Source organism: Pongo pygmaeus, chromosome 22, assembly GCF_028885625.2.
Source record: "Pongo pygmaeus isolate AG05252 chromosome 22, NHGRI_mPonPyg2-v2.0_pri, whole genome shotgun sequence".
NCBI classification, from domain to species: Eukaryota; Metazoa; Chordata; class Mammalia; order Primates; family Hominidae; genus Pongo; species Pongo pygmaeus.
Genome location: NC_072395.2, coordinates 42,456,586 through 42,481,800, shown reverse-complemented (window position 1 = coordinate 42,481,800; position 25,215 = coordinate 42,456,586). Strand labels below are relative to the sequence as shown.

The window sequence follows — 25,215 nt, the reverse complement described above, 5'->3', positions numbered from 1 at the left end:
AGATATGGGTGGGGACATAGCCAAACCATATCAACATCTATCTTGTAAAGTAATTTATTGTAGGGATTATAATAAGATAATACTACATTTAAAGAACTTAACATTGTGCTTGACACTTACAGAGTACCAGTTTATATTTTTAGAAATATTTTTAGTGCCTAAGTTACTCTTAGGTAGAAAGGGGTGTGTTGGGAAGCATTTGTAATTTTTCTACTTCACCATAGAAGTAGAATACGACTTTCTAGATGGTCCAACACACATTGGTGAGAAGGCTACTCTGTGATGTGACTATGGCCCTAACTCTCTAAGTCTAGTTCTTGGCAGGGTCAGGATTAGGGGGAGACAAGTGATGTGAGCCACATGCAGTGTTGGATCCTGACTTCACTCACAATTTAGATATTTTGTTTCCCACACATTTTTGCATTAATTTGATTTTACATATTACATTAAAATATTACTTATCTTGATTACTAAATATTTTGGCAAAAGTTTAAATTGTACATCCAATATAAATGCCTCCTTGCCTCATCCTAGTCCCAGCCCTGGACTCCTGTCTCTCCTCCTAGTACATTTAGAAGGGTGTAAGCCCCTTTCCACCTTGAGCTGCCTTGCTTCAGCAGATTTTGATAGTCCTAGGGGAAATTGCTAACTCATCAGACTGACCATCGGCAGTCACTAGTGAATCCCCGTGTGCTATGAAGTTGAGTGCAATTGTAGCTCAAATTATGGTGCATAGTGTGAGCCAGTGTAACTCACAAACACATTCCTGAACAACCCTGAATTATGTAGCAATGGGAAAGGACTTCAACCCAATCCTATAAGACATTTATGAGAGATAGGTTGGTCAGTGATCTTCAGTTCCCCAGATCATTTAAGAGTTCATCCAATATCATGGTACAATTCACTGTTGCTTATCCTATGGGGAGCTGGACTCTGAATTCTCATGAAAATAATGAACTATCAACTAAATTCCATTCTGAAAGATTAGGTATTGGAAGAATATTGGCACAATGCTTACAAAATGCTTTCCATCATTTAGGATTATCATAATTCTGATTGCCCTCATTTAGTGTTATCATCCCCATTTGGTAAGTTAAAAAAATTGAGGAACAAAGAGATTGATTGATTTATAAAGAATCTCAAGGGAAATTAGAATCAAAGCTATAAAAATGTATTTACAGCTAGAGGTAATTTTACAGCTGGGTTTTGGAATCCTTTCCCCAGCCCTTGCAGTGACATTGCCTGAGGTGCTCTCTGATTTGCATCTCAGAAAGAATAAAACTTATCACAGTGCATTCAGGTGGCACTGCCAAGTCCTGCCCACAGATATCCACCTACTCTTGGTGAAGCCAAAGATGTTCATATTGGTCAGGTTACAGGGTAACCTACTGTCCTGGTTTTAGCACCAAATGTCCTGCATCCCTGGAAAGCCACTCAGTCCCAGGTCAGTAACCCTCACTGCTAACAAGAAATGTCCTCCACATTGAAAATACACATTGTATTTCTTTTCTTGTTACTTTTCCTGGTTAACATCCTTTTTGGGTGATTCACACAAATTACACTTTTTTAGTTTTATTATAGCATTTGATATTAAGATCCATCATTACCCTTAGTTAATACTTTGAACTTGAGACACAACCTTAGATATACCAAAGACAATCATGGGAAGAGTATGTAAAGAGCAAATTGTACCTCACTTTTCTGAAAAGAACCACAAAATATAATAGTGCAAACAGTTAAAGATACTCTAAACATATGTTATGGAATTATAGCTATAGAATAACCTGCTTAAAATACAGATTAGATCGTGTTAATATCCTAGGAAAATCTCTGAGCTATTTCCCCATTGTTTCTTGCCCACTGAAACATACACTCATTTATTCATCCAGTTCATAAACATTAATTGATCACCTCTTATATGCTATGCAGTATACAGTTGCTGAGACTATAAAGACAAGACAGTTCAGGCTTATAGCTCAGCAAGGGAGACTAATGTAAACAAATTAGTGCAATAAAAATTAAGAGGTGCTACACCAAAGACTGTACAGCTGGAGCAAAAAAAAAAGAAATGGCAGAGGAAAAGTTCAGCTGTATTTCCAGAAATATCTGTCCCAAATTAGTCAATATGTTCCAGATTTCAAAGATCTTTTCTAGTGCTTTGCCTAGAATGTACTTTCTCCATTTGTGCCATCTCAAAATTTCACACATCTTTCATAGCCAAGCTTAAATAGTTTAGGAAGCGTATCTTAACCTCCAATCAAGATTTACTATTCAATTTGTCTAAAATTCCACAATTAGAGTTTGTTTTATTATGGCATATTTATTAATGTATTTATAGTCAGTTACCTATTTCAAAAAACAAAGATTGTTGCCACATGCCATGCCTCAAGATAAATTCCAAATGCATTACAAGCACTAAATATTTTTAAATCTGTGGAAAATAATATTAGGCAATATTTCTCTGATCTTAGAGCAGAGAATAATTTTATAGGCATTACAAGAATGAAAAAAAAAACAGAAAAATAAAATATCAATTACAACTATGGTTGCATTTAACAAAAATCCAAATCAAATTAGTTTAAACTAAATAAAGAATGTATTATATGGATATTAAGATGCAAGGACAAGGATGTGGCTGGACCCTAGAAATAACAAGAAGGAGAGACCTGAATCCCATTAAGAATTTTTTTTTAGATCTCTGCTCTTCTCTGCGTCTCCTTCACTCTTATCACTGGATATAGCTCCCTCTATTTCTCTAATCAATATGATGAAAGGCAGTGTGCTGACAGCTGCTGAGCTTTAAGTCTTATGGTTTGGGTACCTGAAGAGAGACAGACGAATTTACTGTTGGTCCTAGTACAAAAGTCCAGCAAGAGAAACACTAGCACATGTTGAAACACTCAGCTGTCAACATAGCATCACAAGGCAACTCTTACCTCAATCTGAATAATGGTATAGAAGCATGAGTGGGAAGAAAAAAAAAAGTTTCCCAAAAGTGGTGGAGTAAATATCTTTACTATAAGAAGATAGATTGAATTACATAAAACTATATTTTTATCAGAAAAAGAGGTCAAATGAAGTTACAAGACATTACAAACTAGAAAAAGTATCTGCAACTATAATTGGAAGATAGTTTTTTTCCTTAATGCGTAAGTGCAAAAGAAGATAAATATAAATATTCAAAATGGGCAAGGCAAAGACTTAAGAGCTAACAAAGAAGCAATCCAATGAAATACAATAAAATCATTGTGGAAAAACGTTCAGTTACATTAATAATCAACGTAATATGAATTTAAATAGCCATCAGTTGCAAAGTTTTTTCCTCAGAAGTTGATTTCTTTTTATTTACAATACTTGGGAATATAGAGAAATGTGTACTTTCATACACTCGTGGTAGGCATGTAAGTTGATGCAATATTTCTAGAAGACAATTAGGTGATATGCATCAAGATCCTTAAAAATGAACATATTCTTCATAATAAGTTATAATTTTGTATAAAAGAACTAAGGAAACAAAGAGATGTACCAATACCATTTTATTCACAAGAATTTATTCATTGAAACGCTATTTTTATAGCAAAAAATTGGGAATGAATATAATGTCTGGCAACAGAGTTACCTAAATAAACTTTTGTGTTTTTAGGTGGAATATTGTACATCACTAAAATTATATTTGAGTAAATATTACATAACATGGACAATGCCATTAAGAAAAAAACACAAAAATACAACATTTTACATGCAATATGATTCCATGACTTATATATGTGTGTGCTTGTGTGTGTGTGTCTGTGTGTCTATATGTGTGTGTGTATACATATGTATACATATACATATACACATATACACACACACATATTTATAAATACGCATAGCAAAAAAGGATTGGAAGAAAATACACCCAAATCTTGATATCATTAACTCTCTAGGTACCAGAATTTTAAATGATTTTTTTCTCCTTTTTTCTTTATTTTCAAAAAAGAAAAATTTCACAAGTTTTCTTTTTACTTTCAGTAATGTACTTGAGCTGCTTTGTTTTTCATTAGAAAAAAATCACAAAATCTTTAAACTTTTGAAGTTTAAAAATATGTCTAACTTTTGAGTCAATGAGGAAATAATGTGTGCATTTAAAAATATCTGTAAAATAAAAATGTAAATACCCACAATAAAATGTGTGAAATAAGCTAGAGTTACATAGAGAAGTAAATCTACAAACCCAATGCTTTAACAAATTTTTTAAAGTGTAAATACATTGATACATTTCAACAGCTAAAATGACAGAAAGTATAGATTGCATGGAATCAGAGACCCATAAAACTCACATTGATACTATTTTCTGCTAATCTCTCAAAAAGACAAACAGATTCCTTGGTGTCTATTGAAAGGGAAGGGGTTACTGCTTCCTCATACTAGATATTTATCTTGTTACTGCCTGGGAAAATACAGTCATGTCTATATTCTGGAAAAATGCATCCTTAGGCAATTTTGTCATGCAAACATCATAGCTTATTACACATGTAGGCTATATGGTATAGCCTACTGCTCCTAGGCTACAAACCTGTGCAGTATGCTACTGTGCTGAATACTTTTAGCAATTGTAACACAATGGTAAGTATTTATATATCCAAATATAGAAAAGGTACAATAAAAATATGGCATTATAATCCTATAGGATAACCTTCATATATACAGTCTATCATTGACCAAAATAATCGTTATATAATGTGTGACTGTAATACGAAAATGAATATGCTTGATGTTCTACCTCATATTTTAAGAAGTTTTGAGTTAAAAAAAACACTGAAATAACTATATAATAGCTTAAGCATTTAATTCAAGTAGTTAGAAATATATCAAGAAATATTAAATATGAGTAAGTAAGGAGAAACTCAAAACAAGAATCAAAACCAAGTAAGTGAATTAAAAATCAAAATAGGCATCAATCCAAGAATGGGTTACTCTTTAAATTTTAAAGTAGATAAAACTGCTGGAAGGAAAGAAGAAAGGGAAGGAGGGTGGTTGGTGGGAGGAGGGAGAGAGGGAAGGAGGGTGGTTGGTGGGAGGAGGGAGAGAGGGAAGGAGGGAGAGAAAAGGAAGGAAGGAAGGGAGGAAGGAAGGAAGGAAGGAGGGAGGGAGGGAGGGACGGAGGGAGGGAAAGGCAAAAGTTGAAATAAGAAAAATATAACAATAATGGTAGCATAACAATTTAAATTCCAATAATAATTGTTATATAATCTTATTTAAATAGGTATATGAAAAATAATTAAAACTAGTATCTTATTGAAATAGATAATAGTCTAAAATAAATAATAATTACAATTGTGTCATTGAAATAGGTAACAGTCTAAAACAAATTCTCGATGTCTACTCAAAAATCTCAATAACTAAGGAAAAATGTTTTTCATTTTATTGAAGAACTCTTAATAGAAGCATTCAGAGCTACACAGTTACACTGATCAGTTTTTTTAAGCTGAATGGAATTTCTATACTTTTCCAGGACATAAAAATCATTAGAAAACTATCCTTTACATTTTATTAAGCTTAGATAACCTAATGACAAAATTGACAAGGCCAATACACAAAATAAGAAAACTTATATACAAATCTAATTTATTAATAAGTTCAAAATGCTACATAAAATATCAACAAATCACATTCAGCAGCATATTGAAAGAAAAACTCCTACTGATCAAATACAACTTATCCCAGAATTGCCAGGATGAGTTAATATAAAGAATAGTATTCATATGAAATAACTTCTTAGAAGGGCAAATTGAACTCTGAAAAATATTTAATAAAATTCAATGCATATTGAGATATGAGTATAAATAATATTTATTTTAATTTGCATTTATTGTATTAAATTAATAATATAGCATTTATTTCAATCTGCCTTCCAAACCATAAGTAGTGGTTTAATAGTACAGGCATTTCTATTTAAATTAAGAGCAAAATAAGATGACCCATTCTCATTTTCTTACTCTGAAAGTTCTAACCAATACAATAAGCAAAACAGAAATAATGAATATTTGAAGAGTATTACATTATGAGAAAACTCAAAATAATAAAGAGGAAATTAAAGTATTTCATAATGTGAGAAGGTGAGCCAATGTAAATAGACACACATAAAATTAAGTTAATAACAAAAAAAAATTAAAAAAGATCAAGCTCAATTGTGAAAAAACCTGCAAAATACCTAGGAAAAAATATTGCATGATTTGTTTTTGAAAACTATAAAATAAAGCTAATAAATATAAATATCCTGATATAAATATAAATGTGCCCATGTTCTTAGATATAAAGATGGAATTTTAAAAAATATTTCCCCATATATTTATAAGTTTAATGATATTCTCAACAAAATTCCAATGAATACGCAAATCTTTTCAAGATTACCTGAGGTCAGGAGTTCGAGACCAGCCTGGCCAACATGGTGAAACCCCATCTCTACTAAAAACAAAAAATTAGCCGGGCATGGTGGCGGGCACCTGTAATCCCAATTACTTGGGATGCTGAGGCAAGACATTTGCTTGAGCCCAGGAGGCGGAGGTTTCAGTGAGTCGAGATTGCGCCACGGCACTCCAGTCTGGGCGACAGACCTAGACTCTGTCTCAAAAAAAAAAAAAAAAAAAAAGGAAGAGTCAATGGATCCAATAGAAAGAGTCATTTACCCAGCAAGTTTTAGAACCAGTATTAACACAATGTGATGCTACTATACAGATGGATCAATGGAACAGAAGAGTCCAGAAATTAAATTATATGACAATTATTATGTCACAAAGGTGGTATAACAGATCAGTAAGTAATTATAGACATATATGTGTGTAGGTGTATGTATATATATAAAATCATAAGCAGCATGTGGTATACAATTATATATTGCGTATATAATTGTACTAGCTTTTCTTCTAATATCACACATCAAGATATTTCAAATGGATTAAATGAACTAAATTATGAGAACACAAAAATCTTATTAAAAACCCAATAGCAATTATATTTAACAATTACGTGGGCAGAGGAGAAATTTTGAATTCCAACAGTCCCACATAGGCTAGATTCTGTTACTGTAACAAATGATTCTTCCAAAAAATAAAAAATAAAAAAATTTTAAAAAGAGGATAAAAATAGAGACTTAAAAGATGGATTTCTGCTGAAATGGCTGTAGTGAGTCTGTTGCAGGCTCTGCTCCAACATCCCGGGCTGAAAGAGCAGTCACTGGGCAGAGGGAAACAGAAGAGAGGTCTGGGAATTCTCTCACTAGCAGTGAAGTCCTCTGGCCAGGAAGTGACACCAGAGACTTCTGCTCACAAGTCATGGGACAGAGCCAGTCACACAGCCCCAACCAACCCCATGTTAGGTACAATCCATGCATGTATTCAGAAGGGAAAGAACCGGAAATAGTAACAACTACTAGGAATGTTTCATGTTTCAGGAAAAAATTAATGTATTTGTAATTATAAATGTAAACATTTCTCTGCCCAAAAATCTAATCAACATTAAGAACTAAATAATAACTGAGAAAACATTTGCAATAAAAAATACTGACAATTTTATATCATTATGAGTAAGAAAGTAACATATCAATAAGAAAAATGATATCTCAGGATATAAAAAAGGCAAAAGACAGGAGGAACAAGTGATTTAAAATTACAGAGGTATAAATAGGTAGCAAATAAATTTTAAAATTAAACTACTCAGTAATCAAATGGATGAAAATTTAAGCAATAATAAATATTTTCTATAATACATTGACCTAAAATCATACAGATTCTGAGGGAGGTTGCAATTCAGTTGGGCATTTCTACATGGTGGATGGATGCACATACAAATTGCTCAGCCTTCACTTCTGCAGGTCCATGTAGCATTATATAATAAAAGCCTAAACTGTTTATACCTTATGTTTCATAATTACAAGGCATTTTACTCTCTCCAAGTAAAAACACGAAAAGCGCTTAATGTCAATCATAATAGAATGTATAACAATGAAGAACCGACAACAACTTACCCAAAAAAGTGGGGTTAAGAAAACTGTGACATATCCAGACAATGAAATATTAAGCAGCCATTAAATAGGTGGATTATGTTCAGAAAGAGGTACCTATGTGAAAATGACAGGAGAAAATAGGATAGAGTCAGGCCAGGCGCGGTGGCTTACGCCTGTAATCCCAGCACTTTGGGAGGCCGAGGCGGGTCAGGAGTTAGAGACCAGCCTGGCCAACATGGTGAAACCCCGTCTCTACTAAAAATACAAAATTAGCTGGGTGTGGTGGTGCACCCCTGTAGGCCCAACTACTCGGGAGGCTGAGACAGGAGAATCTCTTGAACCCAGGAGACAGAGGTTGCAGTGAGCTGAGATAGTGCCATTGCACTCCAGCCTTTGCAACATGAGTGAAACACTGTCTCAAAAGAAAGAAAGAAAGAGAGAGAGAGAGAGAGAGAGGGAGGGAGGGAGGAAGAGAAAGAAAGAAAGAAAGCCGGATAGGGTCATCTTAACTATTTCAGAGAAAATTCAGGTGTGTGTAGGAAAAGAATAGAAGGAAATTCACCAAACTGTTAATAGTGATTGTTTCACAGTGTTATGGTTGTGTCTTGTTTTTTCCCCTTTCTTTCAATGTATTACCCAATTTATAATTGTATGTGTGCTTTTAAAATAAAATTATTTAGAATAAAAAATGTCTCCACACACATCGGACACACCAGAAAGTAAAATGCCTGGAATAGGCCAGGTGCAGTGGCTCAAGCCTGTAATCCCAGCACTTTGGGAGGCCGAGGCTGGCGGATCACGAGGTCAGGAGATCGAGACCATCCTGGCTAACACGGTGAAACTCCGTCTCTACTAAAAATACACAAAATTAGCCAGGCGTCGTGGCGGGCACCTGTAGTCCCAGCTACTCGGGAGGCTGAGGCAGAAGAATGGCGCAAACCCGGGACGCGGAGCTTGCAGTGAGCCGAGATTGCTCCACTGCACTCCAGCCTGGGCAACAGAGCGAGACTCCGTCTCAAAAAAAAAAAAAAAAAAGAAAAAAAAATGCCTTGAATATCCATTGTGGGAGTTCACAGAGTGCAGCATATTTTAAAATATATGCATTGGCAGTCAAGTGGACTTTCAGATGTTACTAATTTAAAAATAAATGGTGTGTATTTCCAAAAGTTCTTATTTGCCGCATTCCTAACACAGATCCCTCTGTGATATGACGTTTAACTGTCCTTTATTTTCGATCAACTTGAAGCTTTCTTGGATATCTGTATTAGTCAAGCTTATCTCTCTTCATCTGGGACCTAACTACTTCACAAAGAAATTTTCTCTGAGAAATAACTTTCATCGAACTCATTCATTATTCATGACAATGCAAACTCTCAGTTCATTTTAAAGTTTTGGATCTTAGAATGAAACTGAGAGCAATCTAGGAAGGTATTAGTAACAGAACTACCTTCTGGATTCTGGGGTAACTTATGAACAATAATAAATACAGAGTTTCAATCAGATACTTCAAAGGAAAAGTGTCTGGTAAATGTGTAAATGCTTACATCCGAGATTCTGTAACCTTTTTAGATGTTCTACAACACTGTTGTTGCCTAGTGTATCATTTTGCACAATTTTTTAAATCAGTAAATGAAAAATATTATTAAAAGAATGGGTTTACTTTTAAATTTTCAAATACTGAAACAGTTAGAAATATACAGAGATGTTTTAAAAACCAAATGGAAAATATTAAGAAAGAAAAAGAAGAGGCCGGGCACGGTGGTTCATGCCTGTAATCCCAGCACTTTGGGAGGCCAAGGCGGACAGATCACCTGAGGTCAGGAGTTTGAGACCAGTCTGGCCAACATGGCAAACCCCATCTCCACTAAAAATACAACAACTAGCTGGGTGTGGTGGCACACACCTGTAGTACCAGCTACTCAGGAGGCTGAGGCAGGAGAATCGCTTGAACCCGGAAGCCAGAGGTTGCAGTGAGCCAAGACTGCATCACTGCAATGCAGCCTGGGTGACAGAGCAAGACTCCGTCTCACAAAAAAAAAGAAAGAAAGAAAGAAAGAAAAGAATATAGCGAATGCATTTTAAATATTTACATTAAATGTCAAGGACATGCACCTTACCAGCAACATATCTGTGAGATATGATTGATTAAAAGATGCTGTTTTTCATAGACATACAAACCATCTTAATGCTTAGGTATTTTCGTAAATGAAAAGATGAGGTAAGATTTGATGGTATAAATCTGATATGAATTAGATAAAAGGTAGTGTCATAATTAGAGGTTTTATTTCTGATCGAGAACCTGAAGTCTAACTTTTCATTAAAATGAGCACAAGAACAATATTTAAGACTGCAAATTATTTTAGTCAGTCCCAAAGAGAGTAGATCTATGGATCAAACTTTTCAAAAAGTGTTTCTTAAGACAACAATTCCACTGCATGTCACAATCACAAGGAAAACTGCCCTATCATCAAATGAATTTGGGGGATACTGAGTTAAACACTCAAATTGTTTTCTTTGCTGAAGGACTTCTGAGAGACAAATGTTATTGTGTGGTGTGAATTTTTAAGAAGGATGAAATGAAGCAGTGCCTCCCAAGCATATTTGACCACTAAACTCTCTATGTATAAGATCTCATGGGCAACATATATGCACACACATCAGTAGATACTGCTCCGTGGGAGCTGTGAACCTCCATTTATTTTGGCTTTAAACATCAGTTCTAATCTTTAACAGCAATATCTTCTTCTCAGCAAGTAATTTCAGGTTGAGAAACAACAGAAATACAGAAGAAGAAAACTAGAAAATTGGGATGCAACACATAATATAGCTTCCCTGGAACCACAGGTTGTGAACTTGTCTTATTCCATTCATTTAATTAATAAAGAGATAAATAGAATCATGAGCTCTTCAGCATGAATATGCGTCATTTAAATGAGACGTTAAAAGCTAAAACTATAACTGCTGTCAAGAGACATCAAAGTGATCACAGACTTTCATAAGAATAAAAGTTTGGCATGATTTCTTTGGCAATATTCCTGGTTCTTGCCTGAAATCTGCTGTTGAACAGGAGATGAGCTATACCTCCATGATATTAAGGGGCTGGCAGCCTGATGAAAAGTAAGCTTTGCAAGTGCTTGGGGACAATGGGCCATGATTGTTGGGAGAGAGTGAGAAATCACTGCTAAAAAGGCAGTAATGGAAAAAGTCAGGCAGTCTCACTACAGACCTCAATAACCACCCTCCATCTTTCCTATGTATCTCGAAGGCCTCTCTCTTGGCAGAATGAACTACTTTGTGAGGCATAGTGTTAAGGCACAAGGAGGAGAATAAGTTCAACTGAAGGACCATTTACTGGGGACAACATACTATGACCAAATCACTGTATTTACCTCTGAAGGAGAAGGCACATTTCAATAAACACTGTCCTGATCTTCAAGGAACAGGCAGAGCAGGATGTAGGCTTATTTTATACCAAAATAAATTCCTTGAAATATGTAGTAGATTTTACGTTACCAAAAGAAAGGGAGAGTTCACCTTTGGCTGGAGGAATCAGGAAAGATTCCACATAGGAGGAGACAAAAAGCAGGCTTTTTGCTTTGTTGATAGAATAATTGACTGCTATACCTACTTCCTTTCTCTGTACTCTACACCAGTAATGCAACATGTCCCAAAAGACTAGAAGCTCTGCTGAGGGCAGGAACCAAGCATCTTTCATCTTTGTATTTTCCACTCCTCCTAGCATAGTCTTAGATATTAATAGATGGCTAATAATGTTTTATGAGTTAAACTGAGTGTTGAATAACACTGGAATAAGAGTAACTTTGGCTTTGGGTAGTTTTTATAGAGCAACACAAATTTATTAAGGAAAATTACTAATAGTATTTATTAAACTGCCCATAATCCACGGCCTTTCTCTTACTAGCTACCCTCTGAAGTACATCCGTAATTCCTTGCTACATATTTTCTTATTCCTCAAAGGCCATTCCTAGTGAATTAATGTAAATCTCTTTAAGGCATCAAAGAGTGAGCCTGGATGTGGTTATTGTCTCAAGGGTGACATCAAACCCCGTTCTCCCTCCTCAAAGGATACTAATATCTGAAGGCAGTTACAGCAGATTGAGTTAGAGCCAGTTCACAGTTGAAGCTGTCCTTGTCCTTAACCACAGCTCTGTTCTTGGCTGGGACTTTCTGAAAGGTAAAAATCCAATCTCTTCTGTCCATTCACTTTCCATCAGGTCAAGAAACACCTGCTTCCCATCCAAATCCATCTAGCATGGGATCTTTACCAAGAATGTGTTGAGCTCCAAAGATAAAACAAAAATAGGAAAGCTGAGTGAGGAAGAGAGCATTTATCTAAGGGAATCTTAGAATTTAAATCTGTAGCTTTGGAATTAAAGGTGCAGTAAATATAGGCCTATAGTAAATTGCTTATGATGTAATAAACTAGAATTATGGATGTAGCAATAAAGAGAGGCAATAGAATATTGTATATTTAAGGAGCAGCTATCAGCAAAGGAATAGATCAAATTGCCATCTTGTTTTCTATTGATAGCTTCTGGAATGGTTATTATTCCACAGGAATGCAAAACAGGAGTCAACACTACAAACGCTTTCCATGTCTTGATTGTCAGCTAATGGTTTTACCTTTCTTCCTGGATGACCTCACAGATTGTCACAACAGGCACATAGAAGTTAGTTAAGGGAGCAAGTGAGCTTTGTTAGAATACATACAGTACCTTGGCACTGTCACATTCAGAATAGGAAAATATCATAAACATAAAAACTCAATGTGTTGTACAGTACAACTATGTGCCATATTTGCAAAATCATGCTACAGAGTTAAAAATTGCTATTTGAAGAACTGAATAAAATAACATTTCACAAAGAGGAAAGAAATGCAATAATTAAAAGTGACCAATATAAAAACTTTCTGAAGACAATTGAGATACTGCATTAGTTTCCTGTGTCTATCATCACAAATTACCGTCAACGGTGGCTTAGAACGACAGAAATTTACTCTCTCACAGATCCCAGAGGCCAGAAGTCTGAAATCCAGGTATTGGCAGGGTCTTATTTTCTCTGAAGGCTCTGGGAGAAATTCATTTATTTGCTTCCTCCAGCTTCTGGTGGCTTCAGTAATTGCTTGGCTTCTGGCTGCATCACTCCAGTCTCTGTCTGGTTTTGTTTGTTTTGTTGTTTGTTTTTTGAGATGGAGTCTCATTCTCTCACCCAGGCTGGAGTGCAGTGGTGCGATCTCGGCTCACTGCAACCTCCGCCTCTTGAGTTCAAGCGATTCTCCTGCCTCAGCCTCCTGAGTAGCTGGGATTACAGGTGCGTGCCACCATGCTTGGCTAATTTTTGTATTTTAATACAGATGGGATTTTGCCATGTTGACCAGTCTGGTCTCAAACTCCTGACCTCAAGTGACCCATCTGCCTCTTTAAATCTACACTTACTCCTGGGTGATGCCATTCAGTTTCAAGGCTTTAAATGCCACCTTTATGGTGGTGACTCCCAAATTTCTATCTCTAGGCCCAACCTCTCTGCCATAAGATCCAGACTGATATATCTAACTCCACAGCTGGCCTCTCCACTTGGACTTGTTTTTAAAAAAACTTTCATTTTCAGTTCAGGGGTACATGTGCAGTTTTGTACGTAGGTAAATATGTGTCATGGGGGGTTGCTGTGCAGATAATTTCATCACCCAAGTATTAAGCCTAGCACCCATTAGTTATTTTTCTTGATCCTCTCCCTCCTCCCACCCTTTGTCCTCCAATAGGCCCCAATGTGTGTTGTTCCCCTCTATGTGTCCATGTGTTCTCATCATTTGGCTCCCACTTATAAGTGAGAACACGTAGCCTTTGGTTTTCTGTTCCTGCATCAGTTTGCTAAGGATGATGGCTTCACTTGGACTTCTAATAGGCACCACAAAAGAATCATGTCGCAAGTCAAGTACCTCCTGCATTGTTCCTCATCTTGGTCAATGGCAATTTCAAGCCAAAAACCTGATGTTATCCTCGACTCTCTTCCTCTCACTTATGCGTCATCAGCAAGTCCTGCCGAAGTCCTTCAGATTTTATCTAGAATTCGACCACTTTTTGTCACATCCCAATCCCACTAATTTGTACAAAGCCATCATCATCTTTCACCTGGATTATTGAAATAGACTCTTACTGCAATAGTGTTATTGCAACAGCTCCAAGGGCAGATCTCCCTGTGCTTTGCTCTTGCCCTTCTCCTCCCTTCAGTCTATTCTTAATACAGAAGCCAGCTTGATTCTCTTGAAGTATGTCAGATCATTTCACTCCTCTGCTCAAAGATGGCCAGTGGTTTCCCATCTCACCCAGAATAAAACCCACAGCCCTGTGATGGCCCTTAAGGCCCTCTGTGATCTGCTCCAATCCACCCATCACTTCTCTGAGCTCATCTTCTACCAGTCCAAGCCCAGCTCACCCAAATTCAGCCTCACTCTTCCTCAAAAATAGCATTAGGCTGCTCCCACCTTAGACATTATATTTCCCCCGGCTGCAACGCTCTTCTCCCAGTATCTTCAGAGTGCTTTTCTCATTATCTTTAGGCTTTTGCTCAAAAGTTGCCCTCCCAGCAAGCACTTTTCTCGCCTCTCACTCTGACATGTCAATGCCTGTCTTCCTGTTCATGACCAATTCCCCTTCTAAAATAAAAGCTCCAAAAGTCAGATGTGTATCTCTTGCTCACTGGCACATCCCAGTGCCTCACAGAGTATCTGGCTAGGCATTTTACAAATAAATGAGGAAATAAATGAACAAATCATTGGATGAGTGAGTTATTCAGTAGAATCATGGACATGATGTATATAACCGTGAATTGAAGTAGAACAACAACAACAACTAAATATAGGTGGATTGTAATTTTATTGCATTTCTGAAATGGTTATCATTGGAATATATTTACCATTACAAGGTAAGTTGAGTCAGAACAATATATTCCTTTGAGAGGAATAAGATAGAAAACCATTATTTTCCTGTGGTTTTTTTGTTTTTTCCATCATTAAATGAGATGGATTCTCTGCCACAATGAAACATTGCCTGAAATTCCTTTTGGGAAGAAGAGGGTAAATTTAATACTTTCACTAATATCTCAGCACAGGCCTCATCTAGAGGCAGATGGAATCAGTAGGCAACAGTGGAATTGTCTCTGTTTAAGGTTCTTACCCACAACAATGGCTTCAATTTCCACCATGTTACACTGAGTTGATTCGGATAGCTCCCTGTTCCATGGAAACAGTGATTGAAAAGCAGGTTAGGAAGTATCCTTGGAACCTAAAAAAAGGTCAGTCAGTAAGACCTAGAGCCAGGCATGGTTTTTTTCATATTAAGATTGCTGAATTCCACCCCTTTGACATTATGATTCTCTCCATGTGGTGTGGGATTAAGGGAAAGTTTGGAAGCCATTGCTGTGGGTTTACCTTGGGTGTCTTCACAAATAGCACATCATTGACCTTACCCTTCTCTAAGTGTTACCCTTTGCCTACAATGATTATGTTGTTGACCCAGCAGTTGTAGAGTTGTGATTGAGAACAATTCTCCTGTAAGTCTAGAATGGAATTAATGTGGCACAACCCAAAATCCTTTATGGCAACCCTTCATTGCACCCATCGTCCCCCCTTAAAGGCCACCTGCTGGGTGCACAGGATGTTGCCAGCTGTGGCTTCCATCTGTGTTTAGGTGGTCACAAAACACAACTGCCTACATCCTCACTGCACTTCACTGGTTCAAGAGTCTACCCAAAACAGACAGAAATGCTCCTGTGGTGACGGAACTGTGCTGTCTAAACCAAGATTTCAAGCGAATTCCTCTTGGCTTATCTTAAATTACTGTGCTGTAAAGTCACAATCTTGTTAGAAGAGAATATTACTTGAATATATGTGAGTTCCTTTAAAATTATTTTCAATTTCAAAGCCCTTGGGAAAAAAAAGGAAGAAGATGTTGGCTGGGCATGGTGGCTCACACCTGTAATCCTAACACTTTGGGAGGCCAAGGCGGGTGGATTACCTGAGGTCAGGAGTTCAAGACCAGCCTGACCAACATGCTGAAACTCTCTCTGTACTAAAAATACAAAAATTAGCCAGTTGTGGTGGTGCATGCCTGTAATCCCAGCTACTAGGGAGGCTGAGGCAGGAGAATTGCTTGAACCCAGGAGCTGGAGGTTGCAGTGAGCCGAGATGGCGCCATTGCACTCCAGCCTGGGTGACAGTGCAAGACTCCATCTCAAAAAAAAAAAAAAAAAAAAAAAAGATGCTGATAAATGTACTAGTCTATGCTAGGTTTGCTGTAAAAACAAAAACAAAAAACCAAACAAACAAAAAAGACCGTAGACTGGGTGGCTTAAACAACAGACAATTTCTCTCAGTTCTGGAGGCTGGAAGTCCAAGATGGAGGTGTTGGCAGGTTTGGTTTCTCTGGAGGCCTCTCTCCATGACTTGCAGATGGCCTCCTTCTTGCTCGGCCCTCACATGGCCTTTCCTCCGTGTGCACAACAAGTCCCTGGTATATCTCTGTGTGTCCAGCTTTTCCCTTCTTATAAGGCCCAGTCAGAGTGGTTTAAGGCCTACCCTAGCCACCTCATTGCAACCTAGTCACTGTTTTAGACACTATTTCCAAATACAGTCACATTTTGAGGATCCAGGGGTGAGGCCTGCAACATATAAATTTGAGGGAGGATGCAATTCCGTCCATAACAGTGACTTACCAAAAAAGCAAGTCGTGTCTGAGTTTCAAAGCTACTCCAGAATGTAGGCACAGGCATTATTTTCTCATACCCTTTGTTTAGTGACCATATGGGGCACCTTGTCTCAGGTGAGGGAACACAGAGTATGAAGGACAGACCAGTTTAGCATCAGCATTATTTGTACCAACATCTATGCTTCCCAGAAAAGTACAGTGGGAGCAATCAGGACAAGGTCCTCATAAGTAAATCCTAAATACGAACATGTATTAATAAAAAAGCATTAATTTTTCAGAATTCTTATCTATTCTGGTATTTACAAGCAGTATGATTTTACCCTTATCATTTTAAATGGCACAAATATTCACATAAGAAGACAGACTCATTACTCAAAAAAAAAAGCCCAGCTTCTTTCACTTTCCGACCCTTTGCTTGGACAATGGTGGGTGAGGTGGAGAAGAGGCTGGGGAGGTGGATATTAAGCATGCACCTTGACCCTTGATCAAGCTTCCTAATGATGATCAGACAGAGGATTACTGCCCAACCATTTCCAGTCTATAAAGACTGGCACGTGATCTGTACTCCCTCAAACTGATCTACGACATAGAAAGGACAAAAAATAGTTTAACAATACTTCTCATGCTTCAGGTACACATGAACAATGAAAGAGAAGGTGGACAACCCAGGCCTGCCGAATTTGAGGTTTCTCACCCTCCTGTGTTCCATCTGTCATGCACTACTTCTCTCAAGAATTATAGCAGAATGAAAAAGCTTGTCCTTCATCCTGAGCTCTCAGAGTCCTGCTTTCTCCCTTCACCCACTGCCCTGGCTTGGGAAATTTCAAAAATATAAGGAGAGGGGACAACTTTGCCTCTCTTCCTTGAGCCTAAGCTAGATTTTTATTTCAATTTCCTGACCCTTCCATGGTCCACAGCATTGTTAGGAGTAGAAGTCAGCTCAGCTCAAATAAGAGACAGAGACAGGAAGAGGAACAGAGGGATGAACAAGGTAAGGATTTCTCATCTCAAACCAATGGGCCTCCAAATGAATGAGGCCAGAGGTTCACAACATGAAGACCCCTAAAGCCTTCAGACGTCTCATTGACAGCTCACACTCACAATTATTATATAAAAGAAGTAAAAAGGGAGGAAGGGAGGAATGGAGGAAGGGAGGGAGGCAGAGAGAGAGAGAGAAAGAAAGAAAGAAACAAGAAAGAAAGAAAGAAAGAAAGGAAGGAAAGAAAGAAAGAGAAAGGAAGGAAGGAAGGAAGAAAGAAAGAAAGAAAGAAAGAAAGAAAGAAAGAAAGAAAGAAAGAAAGAAAGAAAGAGAAAGAAAGAAAGAAAAAGAAATAAAAAAAGAAAGAAAGAGAAGAAAGAAAGAAAGAAAAGAAAAGAGAAAGGAAAGGAAAGGAAAAGAAAGGAAAAAAAGAAAGGGAAAGAGAGAACAAGAAGGAGAGAAGGAAAGACGGAAGGAGAAAATTATGCAAGGGCCCCAACATATGTGCCCCTTTATTCTGCTTATTAAAGACTCTACATCTCGTTTTGTTGTATCTGAAGCTATGGGGAGGAGAAGGAGGGAGGAAGTGGCTGATCCTTAAACAGTCTGCCCACATGTGAGGTAATGGTCTGGCTCGTATTAATAACTTTCTCCTGTTTCTGTCAGATCTCACTTTTTTGGTACATCTCCAGCTTTCTATATACCTCATACCACAGTAGATTTTTGGCATTTATCAGCAACCCTCTCTTGGAGAAAGAGAGTGTGATGGGGTCTTGAGCTAATGACACCATTCATAATGCCTGTTTGATGAAAAAATGAAAAAAAAAATTGCTCTGAAAGTGACAAAACAGTTCACCTACACACTACCCAAGCACATAACGAAAACACTTGTAATTCCCTTAAACCTTATGTGATAGACAACTATATAGCAAAAGAATAATTTTGAGGCAAGTAGTCAGTTCACCAGTTGGTGCCAACTCCTCTTTTTATTTCCATTATCCTGGTACAATAATAAAAAAACTTATTTCTAGGGAATTTTTGAGTTTTCAGGGCACTTTGATTACATTTTCTCATTTGCTTTATAGAGCAATTCTCCAAGGGAAGCAAGACAACATTATTAGCTCACACATATGAGATAAAGAACAACAGAAATAACTTGATGAAATGAAAACATTTATATTTTTTGGAGATTCAGACACCTGAGTCAGTCCCAGACAAGACTGTGACTTTGAATAAGCAGAATGTAATGTGTAATCTTCTTGTTCACTTTTTCATTTATAAAAATGGGAAAAAAAACCTCCTGCCTTGAATGTTATAAAGTGTAATTAAACATATGTAAAAGAGCTATTTCATAATAATTTTCTTTCTGATACTTAAAAATCCTTCTCAAAGAGGAAGTAGGTAGATCAGGTTTCAAAATCAGAATTTCTGTTTCCTATTCAGGTATTTGTTTCCTCCAAGCAGCCTACCCTACACAGATTAATGGTGCTCACATCCATGCCAGTGATTGACTTTTCCCCTAAATAGCTGCAGCCTGAACATCTTAAAGATGCCTTGGTCTCCCCAAGGATGCTGATTCTGAGTAAGACACAGTCTCTCTACATGTGGGCTCTCCCTGTGGGGCTGAGGAGATAGACAAGTAAACAAGTCATTGTTAATAATTACTGTGGAAGCCCTATCACCAGGCAGCCCTCTGTATGGGTCACCTAGATGGTGGCAGTAAGACGGCCTTATGTCCACCTTCTGGTGACCAAGTGTCTTTTGCATCATCTTGTCATCTCACTGTTGAGTATCCACCAACAGTTCTGAGAGAAACTGAAAATCAACTCCAAAGTCTCTCCCTACCATTGTCTGACAAAAGTAAAACACAAATTCACTTGAACAGCAACATTTTTCCTTACATTCATTTCAAATAAAGGTCTTAAATGGCTCCTTAGGTAAAGGTTAACATTACCGAATAACTCTATCATGTAATTTTCCTTTTTTTAATTTCAGTTTTTGTGGGTACATAGTAGGTGTATTGTCATATAGTTTTCAATTATGATTTCTCAGAAGCCAGGGAAATTATCTATACCTGAATGCCCCATATTATCAGTCTACAAAAGCCAGAAATATTTCCAAAAGGAGCCAAAATAATTCACTATAAACCATCTTAGCTTTCACAACCCAGCACTGTAGTTAGTTATTTAATAAAGTTATTTCAGCAGGAACATTACAGATGTGTATTTGTTTATTGCACTTTTTTCAAAGTAGGATCAGGGTAATTTCTTTGAATTAGAGTCTGTCCATTGGAGTTCCCTTTCTAACAAAAAATGCACATAAATGATGCACATGATGAGTATTTCTGATTTTCGTTTCAGACTTTTTCTATATTCTTTTTTTTCCCCTTTGAATGGAGAGAGAGCTGAGAGCACTTGTAAATCAATCTAGTATAGACAAGTTAGGTAAAACCTACAACTGACTTTTGGTAAGGGATCACTCAATCATGAGAATAGATAAAAAATAGCAGCCTGGGCCGGGCACGGTGGCTCATGCCTGTAATCCCATCACTTTGGGAGGCTGAGGCAGGCGGATCACGAGGTCAGGAGTTTGAGACCAGCCTGGCCAATATGGTGAATCTCCATCTCTACTAAAAATACAAAAATTAGCCAGGCACGCCTGTAATCCCAGCTATTCAGGTAGCTGAGGCAAGAGAATTGCTTGAACCTGGGAGGCAGAGGTTGTAGTGAGCCAAGACTGCACCACTGCCCTCCAGCCTGGGCAACAGAGCAGGACTCCATCTCAAAAAAAAAAATATATATATATATATAGTTAGCCTGCAAGTTACAAGTATTTAGCATTCCATGAGCATCAGTTAACATGTATTTTCAAAAGAAATGAGGAGTGTTGGTCAATCAAGGAGTAACTTAAATGGAGATGGGTTAAGAAAGCTTCCACTGTAGGCCCTGTGTCTATTAATAATCCTAGGACATCTCTCAAAAAACATCTAAGAACTGTACAGTTAACAACACTTACATTGTCTCTATCAAACATCAATGTCTCAAGCAAAATCAGAGCTACCTTCTCTGATGAGGCTTTAAGCACTAACATTTTGTACTGTTACTTGCAGTGAGATCCTCATGTTTAAGACACCAGAGCCTACCTAGCACATGTGCACTTGCTCAGTGAAGGGACATATTTCTTCAGTTACCAGATGCAGGTTTGCTTTGGACTAAACAGTTTCTAAAAAGAAAAAGAAAAAGGAAAAGAAAGAAAGAAAAAAAGAAAAGAAAGAAAAAAAAAACAGTTCTTTGAATATTCTCATGCACTTTGGAAAGTACTAGAATATGATCTCAGAATTCTGAGCCATGAAGCATAAAAAAGGACATTTTTATCTTGAAAAATCTAACAGTATGTATGTGTCATTTTTATCCCATCGACTCTGCATGATCCCCTTAGAGTCTGGAATGTAGGCTTCTGAATAGAAAGATCTTCATTTTAAAGAAGAATGGTTCTACAAGGATACAGCTCAAATTATGTTTAGGTCAAGCACGGTGCAATTCTTGTCCACATCACAGAAAATCGCTCTCCACCATATTATCAGTTACACTTTTATGCCACTAAATATTTGGAATACATTTGCCATCTGAGAGATGGTATACAGTCCAACACTGGATTTAAAATCTTAAGCATACATATACAGTTAGTCCTATTTATCTGCATGTGGCACATGCTGATAAACTTCACTTTTAGCCCTGGATTTGGGATCTGCTCTGACCATTCCACTATTTATCATTTGGGGTCTTTTATTTGTATATTTACATTCTTCTTTTTACTGGCCGGGTGTGGTGGCTCATGCTTGTAATGCCAGAACTTTGGGAGGCCGAGGCGGGTGGATCACCTGAGGTCAGGAGTTCGAGACCAGCCTGGCCAACATGGTGAAACCCTGTCTCTACTAATAATACAATAATTAGCCGGGCATGGTAGTGCACACATGCAATCCTAGCTACTCGGGAGGCTGAGGCAGGAGAATCGCTTGAACCCAGAGGCGGAGGTTGCAGTGAGCCAAGATCGTGCCATTGCACTCCAGTCTGGGTGACAGAGCGAGACTCCGTCTCAAAAAAAAAAAAAAAAAAAATTACATGTGAACCATGTGACTAATGCTTCTCATGCATCTCTTTTGCTTCTGCAGGAGGGATTTTTGAAACAGTGGAAAATGAGCCTGTTAATGTTGAAGAATTAGCTTTCAAGTTTGCAGTCACCAGCATTAACAGAAACCGAACCCTGATGCCTAACACCACATTAACCTATGACATCCAGAGAATTAACCTTTTTGATAGTTTTGAAGCCTCGCGGAGAGGTAACTATTTTCCCACTTTTAAAAGCTTCTTTGGGTGATATGTCTGCTCTCCAAGTCACCTTCTTTTTGCTACCTGCCCTCTTTTAAAGCGGGCATCTTTGTGCAAATGAGTCACGGGAAATCTGGGTCTTTGATGTCACTGATCAATGCAATCTGAACTAACCTAATGGACATTGCCGAGCACTGTTTTCTGGGCCTTTCTGATGAGCTTACCCTTCAGTGCCCTCCACTCTATGATTAACTAGTTCAGCTGTGAATGGAAAATGTCAAGCTTGATCTGTTTTTCCTTCCTGAAGCTGAGATACCACCATGAAATCGTGCGGTGCAGTCAAATAAAACACTGTGGAAGGTCACATCCACTGAGCATGTGGAAATGCCCAGGACACACATAACTCACACCCTGAATTTTAACAGGTTGTAAACTACTGAGTTTACCTAGCATCCTCTCAACCTTTTTTTACTCTTTTCCACAAAATCATAGAAATATGAAGATTAAACCTGTGAGAGCAACGTCTACATCCGATCCTCTTTTTCTTCTGAACTGAAGCCAAGTGCCTAGCCTAAAAAGTAATCTAATTCATATGTTGGCTGCAAGGTTTCTCTCACGGAAAGATTCATTCGGAATTGTGGGGCTTGTTTAGACATCTTCTAGACAATATTAGGACAAGTCTTTGAAGTAAGATCACATTCCGTATAGTTGAGGGTTGGCTTCTAACAGGGACACTATCTAGTCACTAAATAAATGTGTTTATGTGGAAACAAAGGCCACTCATCACCCCAGATTAGGAGGGGTTCTTTGCCTCAGAGAAGAATCCTTGCCTACTAAATATGCACAAATAAATGAAATACAATGAACACCATGTTTATGCTGATTTCCAGGTAACTAAATGCTGGTTGTTTCCATATAGAATTAATCTAGTTAGATCATAGGTTGTGTCCACCTGATACAGCCTTCTGCAAGAATTCTAGTGTTCTTTGCCAACAAAATGTAAAACCTATTTTCTTAGGAGCACAGATAAAAAGTTAACAACATAGCAGGGCACACTGGCTCGTGCCTGTAATCCCAGCACTTTGGGAGGCTGAGGCAGGTGGATCACGAGGTCAGGAGATCGAGACCATCCTGTCTAACACGGTGAAACCCTGTCTCTACTAAAAATACAATAAAAAGTAGCCGGGCATGGTGGCAGGCGCCTGTGGTCCCAGCTACCACAGGCTGAGGCAGGAGAATAGCGTGAACCCGGGAGGTAGAGCTTGCAGTGAGCCAAGATTGCACCACTGTACTCCAGCCTGGGTGACAGAGCGAGACTTCATCTCAAAAACAAAACAACAAAAATTAACAACATAATATTTTTATATCTATGGCATGACTTAGGTATAAAAATATTTTCTTTTTAAAGATGGGTAGACTTTGAGATATCATATTAGGTCAAAATTGTCTATGGACAAATAATAAAACTGTATTTATACAGCATTTTAAAGTTTCCAAGCTATCCTCACATAAATTTTTTTTTGTTTTTATTTATTTATTTATTTATTTTTTATTATTATTATACTTTAAGTTTTAGGGTACATGTGCACAATGTGCAGGTTAGTTACATATGTATACATGTGCCATGCTGGTGTGCTGCACCCATTAACTCGCCATTTAGCATTAGGTATATCTCCTAATATTATCCCTTCCCCCTCCCCCCACCCCACAACAGTCCCCAGAGTGTGATGTTCCCCTTCCTGTGTCCATGTGTTCTCATTGTTCAATTCCCATCTATGAGTGAGAACATGCGGTGTTTGGTTTTTTGTCCTTGCGATAGTTTACTGAGAATGATGATTTCCAATTTCATGCATGTCCCTACAAAGGACATGAACTCATCATTTTTTATGGCTGCATAGTATTCCATGGTGTATATGTGCCACATTTTCTTAATCCAGTCTATCATTATCCTCACATAAGTTATCTCTGTAATGTAGAGATAGATCTATCACTTTTCTTTCTCTCATCTCTCTCTCTTACACACATACACCTATGCAAACAGACACAAACAGTCCTACACATTGTTGAGCAAATACTGTAGAAAGCCAACCACATTTAGCAATGGAACTCTAGCCACATAAAAATTGAAAGCTTTCCTGTGGTCCAAAGTACCTGGCATACTTGTCAATTAAACACCCCCAGAGCGTCTTAAAACTGGTAATTTGCTGGCAAACAGAATTCAAAAGGATTGATTTTCTGTCAAGTAATATTAGTATCCCAGAGCTAAATATTAACAGGAATCTCAATCCATTGCTTATGTTGGATAGAACAACAGTTCACACACTCCCACACTCTCATTTTCTGTGGCTAAATAATGAAAACCTAACCAGAAAATAAGCTTCTGAAGACAATGACAGTTTACACTTCCAGCACGTAATGCACAAAACTGTACATCTTCATAGTTAATGCAGTAATTCACTACCAAAGAGCAAAGTAGCAGAAAGTTTTTCTTGTAAACATTTGCTGTTCCTTAGATACCTGCAATATGGCTGTCAAAGTTGTATCAGTTATTCTGTCTGAATTAAGGCAGGTAACTACAGAGCCATATCATTTTTCGAACTATTTTTATTTGTAAAATGATATTATTCAATACAATTTTATGTATTAATTTAGCTAATTTGACATTTAATTATCTGATGACAGCTCTAAATTTGTAGAATTAAAATATAAATTTGAAAGTGTGTTTAAGCTTTTATTTAATTCCTGCCAACATAAGATTAATAGACACTATTTTACATGGCTGTAGAGGGCAAACTGCCCCAACCTTTCTGGAAGGGAATTTGGTTAATGTTTCAAATGACTTCAAACTATCTATACCCCTTAATTATAACTGGTAACTTAACTTCTGGAAATCTACTCTTAGAAAGTAGCATAAGATGCAGAGAAAAATATAAGAGCTAAGGTAAGTGCTACAATATTATTTATAATAGCCAAAAATTAGGAGCAGCTTAAATGTTTTGGGGGATGTTTGTTTGTTTGCTTTTTGAAACAGAATCTCGCTCTGTCACCCCAGCTGGAGTTCAGTGGTGCTATCTCAGTTCACTGCAACCTCTGCCTCCCAGGTTCAAGCAATTCTTGTGCCTCAGCCACCCAAGTAGTTGGGGCTACAGGTGCACACCACCACATCTGGCTAATTTTTGTACTTTTAGTAGAGATGGG

General features: G+C 37.5%; 1 protein-coding gene across 12 annotated transcripts in view; it reads left to right on the top strand.

Annotated features, from left to right (window-relative positions):
* The window catches only part of GRIK1 (glutamate ionotropic receptor kainate type subunit 1), a 404,320-nt gene that overhangs the window by 227,266 nt on the left and 151,839 nt on the right, over positions 1-25,215 (top strand). For 8 of the 12 annotated variants that reach the window (XM_054468420.2, XM_054468419.2, XM_063659833.1 and 5 more), the window contains exon 2: positions 21,861-22,028. The exons of the other annotated variants lie outside the window; for them this stretch is intronic. In XM_054468420.2, coding sequence (XP_054324395.1) covers positions 21,861-22,028 — 168 coding nt within the window. The remainder of the gene's footprint in view (positions 1-21,860; positions 22,029-25,215) is intronic. 12 annotated transcript variants of the gene reach the window in all.